The 25837-nt window shown below is 47.4% G+C and overlaps 1 protein-coding gene and 1 long non-coding RNA gene across 8 annotated transcripts in view; one reads left to right on the top strand and one right to left on the bottom strand.

Annotated features, from left to right (window-relative positions):
* Nucleotides 1–1226: 1226 nt before the first annotated feature.
* Nucleotides 1227–8067, top strand: LOC308578485. 3 transcript variants are annotated; one of them, XR_014003924.1, is made up of 4 exons: nucleotides 1227–2531; nucleotides 2574–3375; nucleotides 3992–4209; nucleotides 7921–8067. It is a non-coding gene; the product is annotated as an uncharacterized lncRNA (long non-coding RNA). The 3 variants fall into 3 exon arrangements; XR_014003926.1 differs by having other exon boundaries at nucleotides 1227–3375; XR_014003925.1 differs by lacking the exon at nucleotides 3992–4209 and having other exon boundaries at nucleotides 1227–3375.
* Nucleotides 6792–25837, bottom strand: part of NACC2 (NACC family member 2) — a 61555-nt gene continuing 42509 nt past the window's right edge. For 4 of the 5 annotated variants that reach the window (XM_081178774.1, XM_081178772.1, XM_081178775.1 and 1 more), the window contains exons 2-6: nucleotides 19418–20309; nucleotides 17154–17321; nucleotides 16003–16108; nucleotides 14462–14559; nucleotides 6792–12861 (exon numbers count right to left, since the gene is read on the bottom strand). In XM_081178774.1, the coding sequence (XP_081034900.1) occupies nucleotides 12347–12861; nucleotides 14462–14559; nucleotides 16003–16108; nucleotides 17154–17321; nucleotides 19418–20255 (1725 nt within the window). In that variant the 5' untranslated portion in view covers nucleotides 20256–20309 and the 3' untranslated portion in view covers nucleotides 6792–12346. Of the gene's footprint in view, nucleotides 12862–14461; nucleotides 14560–16002; nucleotides 16109–17153; nucleotides 17322–19417; nucleotides 20310–21777; nucleotides 22189–25837 lie in introns of those variants that run through there. The other variant, XM_081178773.1, reaches the window with a different exon arrangement.

Genomic DNA, 25837 nt, shown 5'->3' with positions numbered 1-25837 from the left:
TATTCATCTACTTGCACTTCATGATTTCGAACTGCTAGGTTGGCAGGAGCAGGGACAGAGCAATGGGAGCTCACCCCGTTGCAGGGATTTGAACCGCCGACCCTCTGATTGGCAAGCCCTAGGCTCTGTGGTTTAACCCACAGTGCCACCTGTGTCCCGTCTTATGATGTAGGTGTCCTTAGAAACAAAGGTGATTCCTGCAGAAAAGACCTTTTTAGTGGTGAACCCCTCCCTCCGGTAATGGAAAGTTCTTCCCAAAGAGAAACCTGAGAACTTCCAAGAAAACAAAAGTCTCCAAGGAAGAAATATGCCTAACAATTGCTACAGTTTGATACAATTTCCTTCATAAGTCATCTGCCTATGCTTAATTTATTCATGGGCATCATTTTAATGCAACATCATACATATTCATGCCATTATTGATGGCTGTGCTAGAAAATGCTTGCACCATTTCAGAGAATTGTAAGCACAGCTCCCACTGCTCCCAAGAAAGTCTTCCGGGCCTTCCTGGGGCTTTCCTGACACTACAGACAATATTAATATTAACAATATTATTAACCATTCACATGGGCAGAGATGCTTGCTAAAGCCACAGTGGCTTAGCATTAACATGCATTTGCTGCAAGCTCAGGGATGAAATAGGATGCTTCACGAAGTTGACAGGGAGATCTGTTTTGGAGTCAGTCCCTCTAAGTCTCACATGTAGCCACAACTTGATTTGAATTCTCAACTGCTGCAAATGGGTCTAGCTGTGGCTTGTTCAACATACAGCCACCACCTGCCAAGGATGGGGCCCAGACAGCAGCAGCAGCAGCAGCAGCAGCAGCAGCAGCAGCAGCAGCAAAGAGTACATGAAATGGCACGGCACTGGTAGCATTTCCCTATTTTTAAATTGTGAAATGAATGCTGTTGGGATAGAGCACACAGATTCTATGAAATCGTAACAACTTTCAAACATAGGGTATCCTTTCTTCCAGACATCACAGCTGAGCACAATTTCTGAAGCTACTTTGCTTCCACAGGATAGGCCCTGCCTGCCACTATGAAACACAGACATCAGTCTAAAATCTCTTATACCTTTTATGTAAAGCTGGTACTTACCATGTTGTTACAGTAAGTGCCACACTTTTAACCAATGCTTTTCTTCTAGAAAAAAATGGTGCCAGTACTGCGTACTCTTGAGTACCCCTATAAAAAAGCACCGTCTATTCCTACAAAGGTCTTCCATCTGAATTTACCTAAAAATTTTACCTAAACGATGTCTCGTGCTTCTCTGTCAGCTATCACACATAGGAAGGTGGCCAATACAGGGTCAGACCATTGACCTGTCTTGCCCACCTGCATGGACTGGCAGTTCTCCAGGGCTTCAGGCAAGATTCCAGCCCTACCTGGAGGAGATGCTACCTGCAGACCACGCTCTACCACTAACCAAACCAGAGATGCTTCCTGCCACCCTCTGCAGGGCCTTCCTTAAGCCCGACATTCACACGGGCGAACAAGGCAAAGGAAGGAAACTCAGCAACAGCAGGAGCATGGCTGGTGCTCTGGTGACCCCATGGACGGTGCACTGGGAAGCTGACCCACAGAGCAGCTCAGTCATCAGCAGTCGCCAGGCAGGGGCATTTTTGCCGTGCAAAAGGCAGGCGGCCTCAATTCTTCCAGGCTGCCCAAAGGGCCGGTCATCCATTCACCCGTTTGTTTGGCTGCGTGGGGGGTGAGGGGGGGAGAATGGGGCGCGGCAGGCAGAAGCCGGGCAAGCCCCAACGAATCCGCCCAGCCTACTCCGCAGGGCTGTTGTGGGGATTATCACTACGGGGAGGAGGGCAGCGGGTCCACGTGCAGCGCCCTGAACTCCCTCAAGGGGCTGAAACACCATCGCCGTCGGGACCGCCCCGCCTCCAAGCATTATCGGGATCCTCCCGCCTCACACTCTCAGGAGAGGGAAGGACGAGCGGCGGCGGCACCACGACTTAGCTGACTCTCGTCCGCTCCGTCTTCTTGCCTTCCTTACTTTGAGCCAGCGGCGAGGAAAGAGTCGCGCGGGCCGATGGCATCATCGAAGGGCGCCAATCCGCCGCAGCCTCCAAGGCGGAAGTGCGAGCCGGGAAGCGGTTACCTAGCAACGGAGAGGAAAGGTCCGAGGCCTGCTGGGCCTTTGGAGTACATCCATGACATGCGTTAAACTGGTTTTCATATTGCTTTAAAGTTTAAACCAATCGTGGTTCTGCTTCCCCCTCCCCCGAAAAAGAAAAGAATACTGTACTAGGAACTTTAATTTGTTTAAGATGCTGAGGATGGTTAGGAGGCTCTACAGCTACAATTCCCGGAGTTCCTTGCGAAAAGGGATTGATTGCTAAACCACTCTGCAATTTGCAACCCTGGGAAGGGGGAAGATATCCTAACTCCCGAACTACAGTTCCCAAAAATCTTGGTTTGGGGGGAGCCATGGCTCTTTAAAGTGGTCTCTTAACGTTTTCAGTGCATAATGTGAATGTAGCTTTGATTTGCTTTTTCCTGCCTGGTAAGGGAAAGTTAGAAGAGTGGAGGGCAGGATGGGATCTCTGGCCCTCCAGTGGTTGTGGGAGGCTGACCAATCCCCTCGCCCCTTCCCCCTAGCCACACTAGCCATTGCTGATGGGGGCTACAAAGAGCAGCCACATTTGGAGGCTCGCAGGTGCTCCTCACCCTTATCATAAAGCTCCCCTCCCTTTTTCTCAGGGGGCCCCAACTGAGTCCATCAGCAATTCCCACACTGGGCAAATTCATTGCCCTGTTGAATGTTTAACTGTAGTAAAACAATTTTCTTTAGTATTGGGAAGTCAACCATTATTTTGTTATGCTGTTAACTGTGCAACTGGGTTTTTATTTCAATTTCCCCCATAAATTTTACCCCACACCTTCAGCCTGCAAGGACAGCTAACACAAAGAAAAAAAACACAATATGGGATAAAATCAGTTGCTGATAATATATGCCTTCCCACAATACCCAGATTATTTTGCTTCTCCTACAAATTTCCTGGGAACCACCTTAAGCCCACAAATTTCCCTGATCACTTCTTGCCGTTTTTGTTTTCAAAAAGAGATTTGGGAGATGTGGTTCATTAGTACCACCTCTCAAGAGCTGCTTCCCAAACAACGACTTCTTTTTTATGACTTCCTGCATTCTACCAAATATGTCAGTAAACTTTAAATACCTCTCCTTCTCTCCCCTAGAAACCAGTTTGTGGACTCTTCCATGAAGAAGAGGACAAGAAGTGAAGGAGAAGCCCTGCCTCTATTCCAGAACAGTTTTTACAATTAACAGAATATATGTACAGCCCGAGCTTACAGCACACAACTGATTCTGATTAAACATTAAGGAAGAACTTTCTGATGGTAAGAGCTCTTTGACAATGGAAAGGATTTCCTAGGAAGGGGGTGGACTCCCCTTCATTGGTGGTTTCTAAACAGAGGTTGAATGGCCATTTGTCAGGGATGCTTTAGCTGTGATTCCTGCATTGCAGGTGGTTGCATTAGGTCAGGCATCCCCAAACTCGGCCATCTAGATGTTTTGGGGCTACAACTCCCATCATCCCTAGCTAACAGGACCAATGGTCAGGGACGATGGGAACTGTAGTCCCAAAACATCTGGAGGGCTGAGTTTTTGGGTGCCTGCATTAGGTGATCCTTGAGGTCCCTTCCAACTCCACAGCTATGATTCTATGAAAATGATGTGGGGAAGCATTAAGTCATCACACTTGAGTGCCACCATTCTGTACACTGCTGTTGCAATTGCCACAGATGAGATGGCAGGGTGGGAAGAAGTGATCCCCTGTGCTAAGAAACCAAGAGATTGAGTTTCCCTGTGACCCAGGGCTAGGGAATATCTATGTTGTACTATTTTATTGTTGTTAGCCACCCTGAGCCCGGCTTCGGCTGGGGAGGGTGGGATATAAATAAAGTTGTTTTATTATTATTATTATTATTATTATTATTATTATTATTATTACAGCTCTACAAATGTTGATGGACTCTTAGCTCTTCTCAGACCCTGCAGCCAGTATGGCCGGTGGCCAGGGATAAAAGTATTATGCCAGATTTTAATGAATATGATTTAAGGGACCCACACATTTTAGATTTCACACTTCTCCCAGGCAAATCCAGCAGTAAAGGAAATAAGATAAAGCTCCATGGCTACGAGGAAGAGCTGCACTAGGCAGTGTTTCTAAGGTAGGGGCACTTATTTATTTAAGAGAGTTCTCTCCACTTCAACAGCAGGGAAAGGTACATGGAAAAATGTAGGTGAGTTAATTAAATAATAATAATAACAACCAACATTTCCCAGTCTACACATTTGGCATTAAACAGGATGGGTAACCAGTTCCATGATTCCACCAAACCAGCAGTTGTAGCTGCAGTTGTTCAGCACCAATTAGGGGACAGTTCCACAGTCCCAAAAGGAAAAAAAAAAAACAACCAAATATTCACACAGTTGGGGTTTTTTAAAAATGCAAAAAGTTGCCAATTGGGGTGGGGAGGCCAAAACAGCAGCCCCTTCCTCACGCTTGTTCTCAGGCAGTTTTTCCAGCTTTGCATTTGCTCTGGTGCTGCCTCCTTCTGGAAAGGCTCCTTCACTCTAGGAACTGTGTCATGAAGCAGCAAATAATTCATTCCTATTTCTTATTCCTTCAACCGACCACCATCCATCCCCTACTGACAATACTGCAAGCCAAAGACCTCATTTGGGAAATGGCATTGATTAATCAGTGTGAAGTATGGGAGCATCTGGGCTTTGGCTTTCCTAAAACACTGATGCCTGCAAGAAAAAGGAAAGTCTGATTATAACAACTCATTTAGAATAAATCAGTTTGGAAATGGCTTCTATAACACAGTAGGAAGTTTTATTATTCTACATTACAATGGTTTAGGGGGCCCCTCCTATCCATAGGAAAGAAATTAAATGGCTGTGGTTTGGGAGCAATTGCTTTATATATATTTTAGGTAACTAGAGGAAAATGCAACTTTGCAGCATTTTAATGGTCAATTTGCCTAGGTAAACAGGCAGTAAACTGACAGTTACTGCAGCTATCATGCTTGATGTTGAACACTGGCCTCGGAAATGGGCTGGAAGAGAAAAGCTCAAACCAGCCATGGATCCTTTAGGTGGCACTTTTACGTGGCTATAGTCTCATGCACTAACAGCTGTGATGAAAACATCCTTTCTTACTATGTTTTGATACAACAGGGTACCTAAGCTCCAATTTAGGTCCTTAGTTGCTGTAAGAGTGAACTGCCCCCCCCCCAATACAGCTCATCTTTGCCCTGCTCAGTGAAAATCCTAGCTGGCATACATCATATTGATAAGACTGTGTATCAGTGATATCATCAGGATTGGATGCCGGGGGCAGAACTCTAGGATTCAGAATACGAGCCACCCACCCACACCATTCCACCATTCCCACATGCAGCAGGGATAGCATACCATGTTTTGAAATAAGTAAAGCAACACACATTGGGCTCCAGAGACCAAAGTTCTCAAATGGCCTGCACTAATATCCAGGGGCTCTCTAAGCTTCAGAAAGGGGCCTGGTCCAGGCCTTATTTGGAGAATCCAGGAACCAAATGCAGGGCCTTTTGCAAACAAAACAGATACTCCACCTCTGAGCTTTTCCGAGCGTTGAGAACTGGCTGGCTGGCAGAGTTGTCACTCCATGACTTATTACTTGACCATTTTTAAGTGGCAATGACAGAGACTAACCTCAGGGCCTTTGAAAGGAAAAGCAGCTGCTCGAGTTAGGTCTGTCAGGGCCCCTTACTTGGCCCACAAGACCATGTTCCCCTGCCAGTAGTGCCCACCTGTCCTACTCCTAATATGTGTGGGGCAAGGGAAGATGTGGCTTCCTGTCAAAAGTGGGGCTTGCTGGCATAAGCACTCAACTTTTCTTCAAGAAGCTTGATTTCAAGCCAATTCCCCAGGTTGGAGATGGGACTGGCACACGGCACAGCCACCATCTGTCTGTGCCATGTGCCCCTTACCTGGCCTGCCCCACCTCTCACACCATACCTCCCCCTACCCTGAACCACTGTGATTGGGACCTCTCCTGCTGTCTCCAGCTCCTCTTTTCTGAGGCACATCCCATAAAAAGCTCAGATTTAGAAGCATACAAGGTAAAAGAATTAATAACAATTTAAAACATTTTTTACAAATGGGGAAATAACAGAACTGAAACCAGCTAAACAATACCCCGACCTAAAGGTCTGTTCAGCTGCCTCAAGCTTTCAAAGCTGCAGTCAGTCAGGGCCCAGCCCTCCTAGGCAAGGTGGAAAAGATCTGAAAGTCAGGGAGCAGGTCCCCCAAGACTCACAACCAAGATGGTGTCTGAAAAGCTCAGCAGTCTCAGCTACACCCGCACAACTCCTCTGTAGAATGAGTCCCCCTTTATCTGAGCAAAACACTATTTCTTCCCCCACTTGCCTTGCATTTTCACCCGTCTTAAAAGCAAACAGAGCTCCAAAACAGGAATTTCATGGCCACCCCCAGAAGTGATGAGGAATAACCCTTTTTTGAAGATTCAATTGTGCCTCAATACTTACATATGAACACAACCTATTTATCTGTCAATAAACGGCACATAACACAATTCAGAGGGCTTATACTCACAGGCGCCGTATTGCAGTAAAATGTAGGGGACAGGACCAGATTTATAGGAAACCAGAATCATTCTATGCCCCACCCTACCTCAGCCCCTTCTTACCCCCACTGTACTCCAGAAATGATGGATGAGGGAGCAGGGTAGCAGAAACAAGAGACACATGGTTTTATTTACTTTATTATTTTGTAAATGTGAAGTTTACAAAGCATTTTCATCATTAATGATCACATTTTTCCATGGATTTTTCATTATATGAAAAGCGCTACAACCATACTTTGAACTCTTGGAAGGGGGCTTGTGAAGAAGAGACATCTTGAAGCCACTTCCCCACGTTACCCCCGCCCCCGCCCAGCCACCTGACACTGTTCTGAATCTATAGTGTTAGCCATGGCTGTAACAGTCTCAAGCTGAGGGATGGCACATAAATAACAAAGAGAATAAACAAAACTTTGCGTGGCTGAAACAACTCCAAAGCACTTCAAAATCTCCCCTATTAGCGCTGGGATTTTTAACTTTTCATTTATTTTTAACAGTCATGAGTTACAGTACTACTGGGTACTCTTGATAAAGACTCCAAGAGAAACCCTTTTGCTCTCTTAAGACTTTTCTCTCAGGCAGTTCAAAAGGATCTGCACACAATCTGAATCAAGTGCAATCCAAAGGTTCAAGTTAAACATATTTATACATTTTCTTGCTTAGCTATGACTTTATCATTTTTGAGTCTTAAAAATAGTATTGCAAGGTTGGGCTCCCTCCCCTCCACCTCAGACATAAAAGTGCAAAAAGGACGTTTGGAAGAAACAGAAGATTGTAAGTTCTTCAGCAAGGACAACACATGGGATCCCTCTTTCCCTCCTCTCATGCCAGCTTTGGCAGAGGCACAGATTGCCCTGCTCCAAGGTGGGCACCCAGTGAATTGACCACAACCCTCCATGGGCAGCCACAGCAGCACTGTAACAGTGACACTGAAAGGCCTGGCCCTTTAAGACTGGTTAGGGATCCCTTAATGCCCACAGGAGATATGGTCAAAATGCACAGCACATATCACAGGCTGCATCATTTGGACAGCTGTGAAAACTCTGCTGCTCAGGGAAGACAACATCACAGAGAGGGCCTCTTCTCAGGCAAAGATGATTACATGTAAAGCAGCCCGTCTCCCCCGGGCACCTTTCCCCCGGAGAGCACCATGCCCAAACGGCTGTGCCCTTTTTAGGACTCCCCCTTCTCCTGCCCTGTCAGGTGGGGATGGCAGCAATTTGCTTTTCCTCTTTGCATTTAATGCTGCAAGGAAGAAGATGCAGGAAAGAGAAGTCACCAAGAGGGTCCCAATTCCTCAGTGATGGGAAGTACCAGGAAAGGTTGCCACACCAGGTGAGAAAACAGTCACAACCTTTTATCCACCCTGGCAAATCAGCATCCTACAAAAAAAGCTAAACTTTCTAGCCATGATGCTTTCCAGCACTTAATTAAAATGAGAAAGAAGAATTTCTTCAAATTAAGCAAAACCCATTTCCAAACTGGATTCCCAGGACAGGTAAGAAAAAGTGGGGAACAGCCAAACATCTCTGGCAACTTGAGGGTTGAATTAGTGGCCATTTCAGTTGGAGCAAGAAGAGAATAACTGTCAGGGAAGTCTCAGAGCAGACAAAAGGACAGGACTTATGGCTTAACATGGTCTCACCTTTGCAATGAGATCAGATTTCTGGAGAAAAAAAATCTGAGTCTTGTTTTTGGCTCCAAATTTTGGTTTAGAGTGAAAAAAAAAACCTGGAATTGCACACTTCTGAGCAAGGGTTAGGTAAAGAAACCTTGGAGAAGCCAGGCTAATTTACAAAGCAACTGCAATCTGGGGATGTTTCCATTGCAGAAAAGGAGGGGTGGGAATGTTGGTTCAATTCTTATACTATGATGTGGCAACCACTAAATTCACTCGGTTTTCTCTCTCTTTAAAAAGGTGCTTGATATAACTTTTAATATATATATATATATATATATATAATATACACATGTAATATTGCTAACAGTCAAGCATTAAGAATAGAGGTGCAGACATACCATAAATACTTCTGCTTCCATTTTTATTTTATTTTTAAGATCTAGAGGGATGCCGTTTCCATTTCACATTATGCATCATCACAGTCAGAAAGCAACTCCCAGACACTCTCGTGACATTTCTAGCATTATTGTAAACAAAGAGGGGGAAATCGGGGCGGGGGGCATTCCTTCTGATCTGGCATTTCCCCCCCTCTCTGTCCCCTCCGCATGGAAAACAAGTGATCCAAAAAGGGCTAAGGCACTCAGGAAATCCCGATCATTCTGGGCTTCATTCTCACTTTACATTCTTTTATTTTGCGACATTCTTCCTTCCCACCAGGGAGGAGACAATCACGATCCACAGATACGTCTTGGAAATCTGCCCTTAAGCCTCCACATGCGGATCTGGTTTAGTGCAAATGCTCATTCTCATCAAGAAGACAAGGAAGGCCCCCCTCCCCAAAAACAAACCATTCACATTTTTTCAAGTTTACCTAAAGCTCTCTCTCTCTCTCTCTTTTACTAGAAAGTAAAAACAAACAAAGAAACCCCAAATAAAAATGTACATGAAATTGTGCTCGGTATAAAAATATATCTTAACTGTGCAATGCGACACTCTCTTCGGATTCTTTTCTAAGCCATTCAAGTATTTTCTTTATGTTCTGGTCATTTCATCATGGGGCCAGGGGCGGGTGGAACAGCTCCTGGATGCACTTTGTACCACCATTATTTTGGGTAGGGTATCCAATTGGAAGAGGAAATGACCCAAGGTAAGAAAGGCAGTAATCCTTTCAGTTTGATACCATCATATTTCATGGACCCAATCCCCCTTTACCACTGACTCAGGGAAAGATACAGAAGGGGGGGTCACTGCCCACAGAGCTGCCCCTACTCACTGGACCATCTAGGGCAGATCATTACTCGACTGCTCACTCTGATAACAAAGTTCTCATTCACCTGCAAATGCAGAATTATGGAGGTGTGGTGTCAATGGCCTGATTGAGCTGCAGCTACAGAGGCATCCCAGGCCAGAAAAAGCCTGGAGACAAGTTGGCTCAGCTTCCTGGTGCTTCTCCCCCTCCTCAAGGCCTCACCTATCCACTTCACCAGTGCTCAGCTGGTTTTAATCCTTTGTGGGGTGGCACTGGTACAGATCAGGGACCACAGTTTTTTTTATTCAGGGCCCAGAATGAAGTTTCAAATATTGGCCAAAGGCAAGGACTCCCTCCAAAGCCTCCGTGGTCACATGGCAAAGGGAGGAACCCCCAGGAAGAAAGTATACCCCCCGCAACACCTCATGCCATTGGCTCCAGCACAGAGCCTCACCTGGAGCTCAGAAAGTACCCATTGCAGAGCTCTCAGAAGCTCCCACTGTCCTGAGCTTTCTGCACCTGAAAAATCCCCCCAAACTCTGTCTCCCCTCCCCCCTCAAGAGCCTGCTCTTTGTGGTCCCTTCCCAGAAACCCACACAGGGATCCTGCCTAGAAAAGCAGAGACAAACCCTTACATCAAGGAGGGTTTGGGCTAGGAATGGGGAGAGATTCCTAAGCAGCACACCCTTCATGGTGAAGCATCTCCTCTTACATACCAGGTGGGGGCCTTCCAGTAACTCCTGTGTTTCAATCAAGGTGACTGAATCTTGGGATAAACCATTCTAGAACAGCTAAGGGGATGGCTGCCAAGGACCCATTTTGGAGTTGGAAAAGGGGCAGATCCCAGAGCAAAAGCACCTTTCCCTTACAGAACTGTGAAGAGGAAAGAGGCCCCCAAGGGTAATCTAGGCAACTCCCAGCAACGGCCATCCAACCAGAGACCAGAGAAGGGGCCTCTTTGCCCTTCCATTTATGAAATAGCCCAGTCGGGCCATGGTGGCTTCCCCCTACTCTCTCCTCTGCCACGCCTGTCTGACATATATTAGGGGGAGGTGCTGAGTGCAGCAAAAATGAGGCTGCTCTCCCCCTGACACACAACCACCCAAAAAGCAAGCTAGGCTGCCTGCCTGCTTCCCCAGCCCAGATCCCACTCCAACCTGCTCTGCCTCTTGCACACATGCTGGTTCTCCTTTGGCCAAAGTTCGCTCTGCACCCAACACCTTTCAGATGTGAAAGTTGAGCTGTACCCCTCTAAGAAACACCCTACCAGACAAAGCAGCTCAAGCCATCAGAACTGAAAAACTTGTTCTTATATTTTACATGAGCCTTCTCAAAAAAAAAAAAAAAAAAAAAAGAGTGGGATCAAATAGGAAAACACAGATCCTAAAAAGGAACAATAGGGTTTTGGGTAGGGTTGGACAGCCACCAAAGACATCCATTCTGGCCAAGTGTGCCACAAAACTCTCAAGTTAGTGACTCCCTTCTCACCTCTCCCTCTGATCTCTTTTCTCTTCCCTGTCTGCTCCTTCAGAAATGCCTTCAGAAATGCCAAGAACAGCAACTGCAGCCCACACTCTGGCCCAGTAGAGCCTTACCATATTCCACCTCCATCAACACACCACTCAATGCTAACAATAACCTCCCTCCCCGGTCCCATGAGATGCATCAGGATAGAGTGAGGCCCTCAGTATTAGCCCCCTGGGGGGCACCTCTGCCCAGCCCAAGCAGCTTTTGCCTTTCACCATCTCTGCCAGCAAAATTTCAGCATTAAACAAAATGAAGCTCAAAGATACCCCTGTATCTAAGAGCAGGCCAAATAGTATCATGGGAGTCATTCTGGAATGTTTTGTGCAGCCACACACCCACAATACTCCTCAGGACGAAATCCATGACACCCACAAATGGTGTCATGTGCCCAACCTGATTCAAATCATTTCAGAAGCTGTGCCAGAAAGAGCCCTGCGCTCACCTTCCAAAAAAAAAAAAAAAGAAAGAAAAGAAAGAAAAGAAAAGAAAAGAAACTCTGGGGGAAGCTATTGCCTGAGGGGGACACAAAGGAAAGTGTGGTGCCCTGGTGCCACTACCAGGCAGGGGCCACCATCAAGGGAAGAAAAAGGGCAATTAAGGCTTTCCATCCAGCAAATATCCTGAGCACTGGCCACCGGTGGAGTTTCCAGGCAAAAATGTCCCTTTGTCCCAACAGTACCTGCACAGGATATATTCCTAGTGGATTGTGCCTGAAAAAAATCCTCCCTGTCCATAAGTCAAACAAAAGGTCCAAGCAATGGAATTGTGCAGCAACCAAACCAAAACCTCACCCTACAGCAGCCAACCCCAGCAAGGCCTCCTCCTCATCCTCCATCAGCTCCTTGCCCCCTCCCCTCTCTGTACATGCCCCATCACAAGGAGGAGGAAGAGGAAGAGGAGGGCTGAGGATGGTGGTGGAGGAGGAGGAGGATGAATGGGGGAGAGGAATATCACTTAGCTCTTTTGAAACAAAATCCTACTGCCTTCTAGACAAACCTCAGGATTTTTGATTTTAAAGGAGCCTGGGGTTTGTTTCATTTCCGTTTTCCGTAAGTAGGTTGCCTTAGGCCTAGAGTTGCTTACAGTATAACGAATGTGATATTTCCTTCATCCATCTTAAACACAAGCAGAATAAAAATCACATTTTTCTCAGGCAACAGTAGCAGTTCAGTAGGTAAATGGTTTGATCACATTTCTCTTTTTTCTGTATTAATAATGCATGCAAGCAGCTTTAGTATTAGAGATCCCTCGTTGGTCAAGCCCAGCATGATCCTGGCTCTTTCACAAAGTCCCTCCTCCTCCTCCTCCGTAGGGGCCTTCCGGTCGTCTTGCCGGAGTCTCCGGCCGGCTAGTGGACCCAGATGGGCCCTGTTCGAAAGGCGGTGTGGTGCTGTGGCTCTCCAAAGCCATTGCTTCTGGGCCAGCAGACTCCTGGATGACAGAACTGGCCCCTTCCCCCTGCTCATTCGGCTCAAACAGCTGGCTGGATCTGTTGCTCTGATCCACAGTGACCGTGTTAGTTCTCAGTGCCACAATGGTTCCTGAATCCCCCCTCCGCTCCGCGTAGATCCGCTGTTCGAACATCTGAGCAGCGGAAGGCTGGAATTCAGGGTCCAGGGAGATACTGCTGGTAGTGGAGCCCATGACGGAGCGATACATCTCCATACCCTCTGGCAACATGGATTTGATCTTCGGCAGCCACCGCTTCCGCACCCGGCGGGCATTAGTGCACATGTCAGCTGCGATGACGTTCATCTCACTCTCCTTGAAACTTGGGGCAAAATTCTGGCAATACACTGCAAAGACAAGGGGGTGTTTTAGCTACAACAGAGGCAGAGTTTTAACATCCCCCCCCCAGCATCAGGAACAATGGCCATAAAATTACAGATTGCATAAAGGCGCCTTTACAAGATTTGTAACATCCAGCACAGATAAGGAGACAGTGCTGGAAGGTCCCATAGTAGACTGTGAATTATTCACTATTTTAAGAAAGAAAGATTGAATGCTTCCAGATTTGCATTCAACAGCTTGAATTACACCTCACCCGGCTGGTAGGAAACTAGCAAGCAAGCACAGAGAAGACCAGACCCAGCCTCTGCGGATGACAAACAACTTGTACTTATTGAGAGCCTCTCTGGCATTGCTCAACTCAAGGCCTCCCTCTCCTCATCCCCCTTTCAGAGCCAATTCTCCCAGTCATGCAGCTGCCAAAGTCACGAACCCTAACCCTACTCTGCTTTTCAGGCCTTGATTTCCCAAGTCCAGACCTTGAGAGAGCCTCCAAGTCCTTCAAGAGCTACACAGAAGGACATAATCCTGTAGTGGTAGAAGTTTCATTTGGCAGAATTTCCCCTTCTTTTTAAAGAAGCCCAGACAGGCTCCTCACCTTCCGAAGCAAAACTGCACACACTCTTTAGAGCATACCCTCTGCTTTGGTTCTGCATGCATCTGGTCTCATTTGTCCTTATCAGATTTATGCTGCTGCATTTTAATTTGCTAGTGGAACTATTTAATTCTTGCAAGTTGCCTTGAGGATACATTTGAAGTGCAAATTTCTGCCTCCCAGCACCGCCCTCCCAAGTGACTTTCCAATTGGCCCCTTCTGGCTCATGACCTCTCAGCAGTCTTTTTTCAGCCAACATGGCTTGGCCTGGCTCCGCCAGTGTCCAAATTCCCTGACACCCCTCTCTGCCTGCCCTTTCAACCAGGGACAACATTCTAAGGAGGGTCCCCTGTTTGGGGCTTCTTTCCACATTACTGTCATGAGACAATGAGCATTTCATGAAACAGGAGAAGCTCAACCAATTGGGGCTGCCACAAAATAGCTTAGTAGAGAGAAAATCTGCTGTGGCCACAGACTCAAAGATCTTCCCATGACTCAAAGATCTTCCCTCTCATGCCCTGACTTAAAAACAAACTTTGTCAGCACACACAAACGGCAGTAAACTTTCCCCCCTCTCTTCTCCCCCAACCTTATACTGTCTACAACATTACTGTCTCATATTGAATAGAACTGCCCTGTAGAAAGGACTTTATGATCTGAAAACAGAGATAATGTATGTACCTTTGTAACCCAATAAAATCTTTAATAAAAAACAGTCTTTCAAAAAGGCAGTAAACAGGGTTCTGACGCCAAAATACAGGATTTTAAAGCTTTGGTGTCTTTTTAGAAGGAGCATTTGAATCCAGACCCCTTAGAATAATAGAGTAGCTCAGTCGGTAGAGCAAGAATCTCTTAATTATAATTGTAGATTACAGTATTGTAGAGGACCCATAGGTCTTTTAGTCCAACCTCCTGCAAGGCAGGAGTCACAACTAAAGGAAGATGTAAAATAAACCGAATAGCTCTCCCATCTACCCTCAGAGGCTCCTTCTCCTCTTCCTCTCCACACTTACGTTTCACAGCATTAAGGACCCGGCTGTCCAGTGGCTTCCTGCTGGGATCACTTGTGGAAGACCGGATCCCAGTTCCGCAGCTGTTGGCCAGTGTGTTCCTGTCCCGGGAAGGAGTGGGAAGCAGAATCTCAAGAGCACATTCAAAGAAAACTCACAGCTGGGATCCAAAACGTGGGAAAGAGCCCATTTCAGGCAGCAGGCCTTGAAGGAGCTTCCATGGAGGAATGGGTGGGGGGAGAAGAGAGGGAGAAGCAGAAGCCCAAAGAGGTACACCCCCCAAGAAAAAACCTCATACAGGAGATAATACAAACCAATCAGTTGTGGCTTGTTGAGGCTCACTCTGCAAATCAGCAGAAATTAAGGAATCTTCACCATGGCCAAAGAACAAATTTTTTAAAAAGGTATTTCATAGTATTATAAATACTGAACACAATTCCAAATTACTTACACTGGATAAACCCCCCAAAGTTTCAGCTTTTTTTGGGGGGGGGGAGCACAACGGAGACGTCAACCTACATGTCCGTTTCTTTGACTAACCAAATCTACAGACCTACAGAGACATGCAGTTTCAAGAACTTCTGGAAGCCATTTCTTTGTAGATGGTGCAAATACTAGTTGCTAAGAAGAGGCAAGAGAATTTTCACTTGCCAGTAGACTCGTCAGCCCATTTAAAGGAATTATTAAACATACATATTTATGCTCACACCACTTATTTGAAGAATTGTCTGCATCTCATTCTGCGATTCTAGGATAAGGGACAAAATCTGTTACCATGTGTATTTCCAAATGTATTGACATGCAGTGTCCAATTTAGGCTCTGTGATGTCTTATTACACCTACGAGCATTTGTGTACACTGCACCTCCTTCAAAGAGCAGCAAAATGAAAGTGGTCTGTCTGCCCTCGACCTGCGGATCCATATGCTGATGGTCCCAGATCTCCCCAGTCCCAGATCTCTCTGCTCCCAGCGGTGGCTAAACCTTTCTCTGCCTGAGGGCTGTTTTTCTCCTCTAGCCAACCCCCTGAAGGTTTCATGCCAGCGCTGAGTACAGCCACCTCAGACTCTTATATGTGCAAATGCACAGGATCCACACACACACAAAAATTCCACCCAGCATGGTTGTTAATCTTAATCTGGTTTCCCTTTGTGTTGCAGTGTAGTGTTCCCAGGGCAGGGTTTAGCCATTTCTGCTAATTGGTAAAGACAGACATGAAGGGCTCTAACCAGAGTTGGCCTGCTGAAATGAACAAACTTAAGCTAGTCATGTCTGCTAACTTCAGTGGGTCTACTTTGAACAGGACTAGCACTGGACACAATCCCACGTCCTCATATTTATGTTTTCTACTAGGAAACATGTGGCCTCCATTGACAGACAAATTAAAAACACTTTTAATTCCCATTAAGCAAAATGCAATGGGTAATTTCCCTCCCTTCCATCACTTAAAGCTCCTGCTCCCTCCAGACTTGGTTCCCTGGCAGCAGCTCAGAAGCTGGCTTGGTCAAGAGGACCTAGGAAGACGGGCTCTTCCTTTGTGTCCTACCTGTCAAAGAACGTGGCCAGCAGGCGCCGCAGGAGAACTTTGTGCTTCACACCTGCACACAGGTGGCAGTTCATCAGCTGCCCCCGAGTGATGTAAACACCGGAGCCTGGGTGGAGAGAGAGAGAGAATAATAAAATTGTAGAGTTGAAAGGGACCCCAAGGGTCATCATGTCCAACTTCCAGCAATGCAGGAGAGAGCAAGTAAGAGGTCCAGAAGTCACACCCCCAGCTCTGTTCTGCAAGGTGTACAACAGGACACAAACATGCAAGCAGTTAATATTGACTCAGATCATCTTGAAGCAGCAAAGACTTTTGACATATCCCAGAGAAGTGACCTGGGCAGCAAGAAAAGGGGTTGTCTGTGACCTGAGTGTGGCAACCCAAGGGAGGGTCCTGAGATCCCTCAGGATCACTACCCCCAGCAAAAGTTCCAGCCTTTTCACTCTTTACTGGAATGGCCAGCAAGCAGTAAAGGCACATTCTCTTCCTGCCAGGTGAGGGCGCCCTGGCCCTGCCCACCTCTACTCCCTGCTCTCTCAAGGAGGCAACCTTTCTTCTCCCCCCACTGAAGGCCTGACAAGGGGAAAATGCTCTGGATTAGCTCTTTGGGGTCTCTTATCTAAAACTCCCTTCACAAAAACCTAAATACTGAGAAGTTGCTCAGGGAAGGTGGACACCAAGGTGGCTAGTCCATTTCATAAACAAAGCTTAGAAAAATGTAAAACCACATCACAGCTTTCAAAGATACAATGCAAAGTAAATGAAATAAGAATCCAAGGAGTTATATTTGTTCTCAGAAGTAAGGAGGAGCAAAATGAAGAGAGTGAGAGACAAGAAAGGTGAAGGGGGAACTCTACTTAAATAGGTATCACATTTACAATATTACTATAAATTACAAAGTAATTTTATAAACAAAATAAATTTAGGTCAGATTAATTTTATAAGCAAAATTTTCTACATTTTGGTTCACTGCAATTTATCTTTTCTATTTTTTTAAAATTAAAAAAACCCACCAAATCATGCAGAAATTAAAAGATCCCTTGTTAATGAAACAAAGAATTGCAAGAGTTCTACAATTTTTACAATTTTTAAGCCATGTTACTGCAACAAGTCCATAAGCATAAAGGAAAACCTGCCCCTGTGGTCCTTACCTGCCACGAGTTCAAGTTTTTCTCCAGGATCTCCTTCTGAGTAGAGTTTTGGGTGGCAGCGATACCCAATCTGGCTGATAAGGCTGGCAGGGAGGGCGACCAAGTCCCGCCTGATGAGGACACAAGAGCGGCTCTCCAGGGGCACTGGCTCCGGCTTCTCTTGAGGCCCTTGGGAGAAGGAGGGAGGCTCAGGACTGTAAGGGAAAACCCCGGGGTATCCCGAATGGCTGACGCTGCAGGAACCCCACTTTCTCTTGGGCCAAGAAGCCAAGTAGAAGCAGCCACTGCAAATGACCCCTGCTCTGCAGAGGCAGCAGCGGGAAATGTGAATAGATCCTGACAAGAGGGTTGGGAAAGTAGGCCTAATGGTTACAGCCAGGCCACACTGGTTATGTTCTACCTCCACTCTCGAAGGCAGAATTTATTGTTCATTTATAAGTAAAAATATTTATAAAGCCATTTCCTAAGGGATTGATAGGGTGGTGCATGGCACACAACGGAACACAAAACACTAGCAAAACTTTATGTAAACCGCTTTGAGGATTTTTCTGACAATCAAGCAGTATATAAAAGTTACGAAATAAACAAATAAGTAACACTGCACAAAATAAACTTTAAGATGGCTGGCTGATCAATGTTTTAAAGAAGTGTGTAATATGTAGGCCTCTGAATGCCAGTGTCTGGGAACTGCTAGTGGGGAGAGCTGCTGCTGCTGGCAGCAGGTCTTGCCCACAGGTTCCTTCCTGCTGAGCTACCTGTTGGGGGGCTGGACTAGGTGCTCCAGGTGCTCCTGGTGGGCTGTTGTTTCCCTGGCATACAACTCACATCAAGGAATCACTGTGTCTGAGTGAACCAGACTGGCTTCACTCTCTCAGGGTTTTAAGTTTTGAGTGAGCTTTGAAAGATGGATTTCAGTTTCTCCTAGGGAAAGGAGGTCCTCCTTTGGACAAGATGACCCTGGAGAGTCACCTGCTCCTCAGCACCAAAACTATCTATACAGACAGGGAAAGTTTTAGCCTGGTGGTCAAATCAGCACATTGACATTTTGGATACTCCCAGCTTTTTCAAACACCTGCAAAGTGAGGTCCCCCTACCCCCGAGCTAACATACTTTGGGCACATGAAATGCTGCCAGCCAAGCACCCTGTCAGCCCCCCACAAAATTTAGCTGATCAATGGACATAGAACCTAGCTGGGCTCTGGCTATAAAATCCTGCTGGCTTGGCTAGAAATGTGTCTCTCCAGTGGGTCGGCGGGGGGCATCCAGGCTGGCCATAAAGTGTCTCTTGCCCTACCAGCTCTTTCATGACCCCAAGAGTACCACACTGACCCATAGTGGCCTGGACTGAAGAGTCACACTGTCACCCCTTCTTTGGTTTTAGAGCACAGAACCTCAACACAGCTCCAAAGCCAGCACCTCATTCCCAATCCTGCCTGAAGGCATCTTGCCTCTTTCTCCTGGGAAGGAGAGGAGACATCTGCCTGGGCTGGGCTTCCAGGCTCCTTAAGCTACAGAAAATGGACCAAGAGAAAGAGCTCAACAATCTTGCTATGCTCAATATGCAACCCTTAAAATCTGTCGGCATCAAGGAAACTGATCCACAGAGTAATGCTGCATTGCCAGTTTCATTAAATGAGGAGGAAACTCTGAACATGCAGACACCCCCCCCCTCCAAATAAGGAAACAGACGCCATCAATAAGCTTGCAGAAATTAAGAGCTTATTACTTTCCCCAAGGAACCAAAGGGACAACAATGGCACCTCCGGCAGATTCACATGTAAAGAGCCAGTCCCTCCCGCCAAAAACATCTTATTGAAAAATGAACTACTCCTTACTAAGAAATCCCTTCCTTTTCAGCAAATTCACAGAGCCTGGAGATCTATATCTGGCAGGGGGGAAGGAAAGAAGAGACCTCACCCCAAAATGGAAATAAGCTGCAATCAGCACTGTTCCCATTCAAGTTTTCAAGTCTTAAATCAGTGCGAAGCTTCCTTATTCCAAGTGAGGACATCAGTCTGCCCAGCTCGGTATTACCAACACTGACTGGCAGTGATGGCTGTGCAGGGTTTCCAGCAGGGGATTTACTACCAGCCCTATCTGGAGATGCCAACTGGGGATCAAAACAACTGCTTGCAAATCAGACACTCCACCTACTGAACTACTTTTCTAAAATGCAGGGAAATGAGCACCTGCCTGACTGCAGATGCCTCTCATTTTACGGTCCCATGAGACTGAAAGTGGCGGAGGCTAAAGGGGGCTTTTACCTGCATAGCCGCCTGTGGACTTGATGTGCATCTGCCCGTACTGCTCCTCCGCCATGGTGTCATAGGCTTCATCGTCGTCCTCATCTTCTTCGTTGTGGTAGGAGGTGGGGCTGTCAGTGGTGGGGAGGCTGTTGGCCCCAGGGCTCGTCCGCTCCCCCTGGCAGTACTGAGCCAGTGGGATGCTGGGGAGGAGGGTGGCAAGGCTGGGCACCCCGTAGTAGGAGACGCGCGACAATTTGAGCGGGGCGCTGGCAGAGGAGCTGCCCCCGGCCGCCTCCCGCAGGCTGCACTCCAAGGACCGCTTCGCAGGCTCCAAGGTCTCATGCTTGACGCGGGTGAGCAGTGGAAGGGGCACAGAAGGGGACACGGCATAGGGTAGGGAGGGTGGCTGCAGCGGGTGGCAGGGGCTCTGGGGCCCCGAGCAGGGCTCCTCCGTCATGGCCGTCTGGGAGTCGCAGTGAGGGGAGCTCACTTTGAACATCAGGTCTGTCCCCTTCTCCACGATGTGCTGGATCTGGAGGAAGCCTGCTGTGTACATCACCACCAGCTGCTCGCTGGCAGCCATGGTCAGCTTGCCGGTGTAGCAGAAGGAGAGGATCTGCTGGAAGCAGGCAGGCGGCACGGAGCCCGGTAGCTCGAAGGCGCTCTTGCTGTTGCCACTGAAGAGGTCTCGGAAGTAGAGGCTGCTGGCTGCCAAGACAGCCCGGTGAGCCTTGAAGGCCTGGCCCTTGACCAGGATGGAGACATCGCAGTAGAGACCCAGGAGGCGCTGCTCATTCAGGGTGCCCAGGACGGTGCTCCCAAAGTTGGGGATTTCTATGTGCAGCATCTGCGACATGGCTCAGCAGCTGCCTCACGCGCTCAAGGCCAGGGCTTCTGAGAGAGGGCACATCTGTAGGCGGGGCAGGGGAGTGGGTGGGAGGAGAGGAAACAGGCACGTGAAAAAGAGAAAGGAAGAGAGAGGATATCTGGCAGAAACACAAGAATCAGGAAGTACCAGGGAGAGGGATTCTGCCAGTGTTTGGAAAATCCCCCTCCTGTGAAGAGCATTCCTAACAAGGGGAGGAAGAAACTCAATATAACAGAGTTCAAAAAAACTACACCCCACCCACAAAGCCCTCCGTGTACCACCAGTCCAGGGCAAGAAAAACACAGGCAAAGATGGCTACCCATTCCAGCTGGGGTGGGGGTGGGCGTTGAGAACTGCCTCCATTGACTCCACCAACCTGAATCCAGGCTGATGCTGCTGAAAGATTTTTCCCTTTTTCGGGGGTGGGGGTACACACACCACAAAAGGTATGATCCCCCAAACAAGGTATTGGAATGGGATTTCTAACACAGGCACTATTAGGGCAGGCAGTGCGCGCTCCTGAAAAAGCTGACACAGCTGGAAACTTGGGAGAAAGGAGGGGGGAGAGAGAGATGGGTGGACGCTTCAGAAATGCAGCAACTTCTGCGCATAATTATTCCAAGTTTCCCTGCACATTGGAGCTGCTGAGGAGCCAAGGAAGGGCCGGGCAGCTGTCCGTCCCCTCCGCCCCCACCATCATTCAAAGTGCGGGATGCAGGGAATGGAGAGGGGCTGGGGGCTGCCTTCTACTGCAGCAGCCCAGGATACGGACAGGCTCCCCAGTTCCTGAAACTCTTCTCAACTGTTGGACTCTCAAAGGCACCCCCTTTCTATATTTTGGGGGGAGGGGAGATGTTGACCTCCATGCAAAGGAGACACCTGCCTGGGCTCTCGCCTTTGCATCAAGAATGCAGCAAAGCCCATGGATCTATTTTAGGATCCTCCGGGAACCGTCATGTCATAGCAGTGATGCCTCCTCTTTTCCCCCACCCACATGCACCAAAACACAGGCAGCATGCGGAGAAACGCCAACAAATTCTCTTAAACCAGCAAAATCTATGCCTCTCTTTAGCTGGTTGAGGGCAGGGAGAGAGAAACTCCTCATGACTTCAATGGCGCCTCCCTTCATCTCCTTGGCACACAGGAACAATTAAGACCTCCCCCCCCCCAAAAAAAAAAAACACACACAGTCCACCCCCTCCACACAGGAGGTCCCGATTCTGAGTTGCTTCAACAGCACCTAGTTGAACTAGACTCCAAAAGATCTCTCCTCCCTGCAAACTGACTGCTCCTAAAAAAGTGACCACACAATGGGTTGCTCTGTTCTCTCTCACTCTCTCTCTCTCTCTCTCTCTCTCTCTCTCTCTCTCTCTCTCACACACACACACACACACACACACTACCTCCAATCACCCCTGCAAAGCTGCCAGCTAGGATAGCCCCATTCTGCAGCTGCATCACATTGCCCAAGCATTCAGCGCAGGGATGTGCTCTCCTCATGTGAACATACCTTAAGTGGTGTGAAATCCACAGCACCTGCTTCTGGAAGGGTCTCCTCAACCCCCCTCTTCAGCACCCAACTCTCCAGTGCAGCAGCAAAGGCTGCTTGGAAGGGGGGGGCACAATGAGGAGGTGCCCCCTCCTGCCTCAGTCCTTCCCGCCTCAGCCCCTCCTGCCTGTCCTCCTTGCTTCTGCTGTGAGGAGTTTTAGCTTCAGACTAAGTCAAACCTCCTCAGCAGGAGCAGCAGGAGCAGCGCAAAGCAGCATCTCAATGAACAGGGCCGGATATGCAGCTTAACATTCAGGCCATTCTCTGCAATGAATAGAGCCCTTTGATGAGAGACCTGAAGCAAAGGCCAGTTTCAAACTGAAGCTCGGAAGAAAAGGAGGGGGGAGAGAGAGAGAGAGAGAGAGAGAGAGAGAGAGAGAGAGAGAGAGAAAGGGAGGAGAAGGGGGGGGGGGAGAGAAGGATCAGTGCCAGAGGAATGCTCAGGGTGTTGGTACAAGACAGACTTTTGATGAGTCACTGCAATGCAAACAAAGATGGCAGAAATACTGTATGGGGCGCTGATGAAATGCTTAGTGGTGCCACAGCAACTGAGACAGGGCTCAGGATTTATGGCACAGTTTTGCATATGAATTAAGCTGCAAACCGCCTCCTCTCCCATCCAGCACATCCAGAGTGTCAAAGCATTTAAAGTATTCCAAACAGTCTGCAGAGCTGGCGCAGCGGAGGCTCTCCATTAACTCCTCAGAGTGAGAAGGAACAAAGGACAGGAGGAACCAGGGCAAAGGAAAATACCCCCACCCACCTTTTACTATCCTCCTTCTGCCTGATAAGGTCAATGGCCAGGGTGTCACAAAAGGAGGGGGTGTAGACACACATGGGGGGGGTGTACACACACACACACCCTTCACAAAACAGGCCTGCCCTGGAGCCTGCCTCAAAACCCTGAGCCTGACCCAGGGGCAATACCAGTGCTGGAGCTGGCTCTGAGCCCACCTTGTAGCATGGTCCCCACCCCATGCCCCTGTGTCATTTTCACTATGTGGTCTGGAATCTGCTTGCAATCCCCCAGCAGCTGCTGGAGGAAGCCTGGTCTATTACCACTGGAATCTCCTTGGGACAGAGACCTGTTTTCCTTCTAGAGTGCAAGTTATTAAGACTAAGTGTTTCAGGTCAAAGAGCCAGTTGCCTTCCACTTTCTACCCCCACTCCACATGCCACACTCCTCCCTCTGCGCCATTACTCAGACCTGAGCCCCTTCTTACAAGACACTCCCAACCAGAAAGACACATTCTCTGAAAGACTGCAAGTCCTCCGCTGCAGGACTAGAAGGTTTAGGTAGAAAAGAAACTCCAGGGAGGGGAGGGGGAAGCATCCTATCATATCCCCCCCTCAAAGCCTCTCACAACACTTTTATTTTCCAGTGAAACAATTGGAAATTGGGGAGGGGGGGCCCTCTGGGAGTGTGCATTAAGGTTTCTCTTGGCCTCACTAGTCCAACTGCCACTGATGTTCTCTCTCCCCCCCCCCACACACACACATTTGCGGCAACCTGACCTGACCCTAGAGATCACTTTGGCTAGCAACGGGCTAAAAGGGAACCTCCTGGGCTGACTGGCTGAACTTGCAATGATGCATAACCTCCCAAATACACACACAGCTTCTAATTCCTACAATATAATCTAAATCTGCTGTTTGTTGAAGCTTTTGGGGGAAGGGCTGCTTAAAAATTGGTGGGAAGTATTAGCAAACCCCATTTTTTATTTACTAACACATATAAAATGATTTATATACTGCCCGCTCAGAAATTATAAGGATCATCTTGAGAGCCTCTAGATCAGTGGTTCCCAATTACGTAGCTAAGCACTGAGGACCCTGTTTTTCAAAAGCCAAGTTATGGACCCCCTACTTTTGAAAATGTTGTTATCTGTGGTAGTTTTTGTGAATGGTGCTGTCATACCCTCCAACATGTCCCAGCGCAAAACAAGACACGTGTCTTCCAGGCCGCACTCCTGCATAAGTCACATGACCCATGAAAGGACATGGCACCTAAAAAACACATATTTTGGGGCACTGTAATCTCGCACGCTTTTGGACGCCATGCTCTCATGCAAGCACAGGCCCCCAAAATCACACACACTCTTAAGGTGAGCCTCCCCACATAAATACCACTTTTTAAAAATGTAAACCACCTTGCAACAAAGGGTAGGTAACTAATAAAAGAAAAATCAATCAATCATGAATTTGGGACTTGCTTTTTCAAAGGTCTGTGTTTGCTTATATTACTCAGCAACCACAGAAGCAGGAAATTACTCCTTTTTCCTTTCCTTGAAAGATAGGGATGCTAGAGTTTCAAAAATGTCCACAAAAAAGGGCCATTTCTCTCTCCAGTTAATTCATCAACTGTTAATTCAGATTTTAGCCTTGTTGCATTACAGATGGTTGCCACACAAGCTGTCTAAATTCTAGTTATCCCTTAAAAAGAGACTTAAAGGCCTCAGAAGGGGAGAGACCTGGAGCCTGATCTGTCTCCTTATCACAAGTGGAGCAATAGGCACCAGACAGATCCAGCCTCAGTGGTCGTAGCACTAGGAAATTTCAGACCTAGAACTTAATGGCCTTGAGATGGGTGGCTCTTGAGATGGCTGCAGTTGAGAATCTCCCAGTTCATCTTGCCCTCTCCCCCAGTTGCCACCCCAAACTTCAGGATGGCTTCTGCACAAAATATAGAGTTGTATCCAACATTAGACAGGCTCAGGGCACACCAAGCAAAATTAATTTCCATTAATTTCTGAGTAAAAACTTGGTTAGATACAACACACAGATTTACCAAACCTAATAAAAAAAACTCCAAACACTCTTTGTGTATTGCAGTTTCACATTTTAAACTCACTTAAATTATAGAACTAACATGACTACAGGAATGTGGAGTTTGCTTTAGCTGCCCCGATGCTAAAACACATTTATCATTTTGCTGGAGAGAAGGGTAAAGTATTTTTGAACTAAAAAACAATTCGCAAGTAAAAAAACAGTTCTGTAGCCATGTACATGTCTGGCCAGTTGGCTTCTAACTATATACCTCTGTCAGGCAACTCCTGCAGCCAAGCTGGTGCCAAACATACTTCTCTGCTTTCCTTTGCACCACATCAGTAAGGCCAGTAATGTCTTGTCTTCTGAGCAGCCCAGGACCTCCATACACACTGCGCAGGACTATGCCCTGATCACTTTGATGCTGCAAAACGCAGCAAAAACGCAGCAAAAATGCAGGAAGCAGAAGTTATGAGTTATAAGCTCAATCTGATTGATGTAAGGCAAGAGCACAATGGGTAGCTTTCGTCAGTGGGAGAGATCATCATGTCTCACTTGTCAGCTACTGCCCACCTAAAGCCAGACAGTCCTTGGTCAAAAAGTGATGGCCTGCCACTGTCCACCTGCTTCAATGGGTGCTTGAAACTCAGAGTATCAATCAAGAAACAGACCAAACTACTATACCAGGTAAAAAATAAAAGAAACAAATCCTCTTGCACCTAGCAAGCTGGTATGTCAAGACCATGTGTCCTCGCTCGTCTACTGAACTGCTGCAAGTTAATGACTCATGGAAGACTGTGATCTGAAAAAATTCAAACACTGACATGCCATTCTACAGGAAACCAGACTCGCTTCGAATGGCAGACTCTGAGAGAAGAACTACACCATTTTCTGGCAAGGAGGTCATCCGGAAGACCCATGTATTCATGGTGTAGGATTCACAGTGGGGAACTCTCTTCTGTCTGCGACAGAACCAGCTGAGGGCTCAGAACACTTGCTTTCCCTCCAACTCTCAACCACCTTCGGTCCAGTTAACATATTGAGTGTCTATGTTCTCACTATGTTCCCTTACATACAAACCAAGGACCAGTTCTACAAGGAACTAGACCAGGATGTCAGGAGGGTCCCAGACTGTGAACACCTATTTCTGCTGGGAGGTTTCAATGCAAGAATAGGGGGTGATCATCACACATGGGACAACTGCATAGGCCTCTTTCAGGGGTCAGCAAACCTTTTCAGCAGGGGGCCAGTCCAC

This window comes from Podarcis bocagei (genome assembly GCF_964188305.1).
Source record: "Podarcis bocagei genome assembly, chromosome: Z".
Classification (NCBI taxonomy): domain Eukaryota; kingdom Metazoa; phylum Chordata; class Lepidosauria; order Squamata; family Lacertidae; genus Podarcis; species Podarcis bocagei.
The sequence above is the reverse complement of the archived record's forward strand: the minus strand, read 5'-3'. Positions and strand labels throughout refer to the sequence as shown.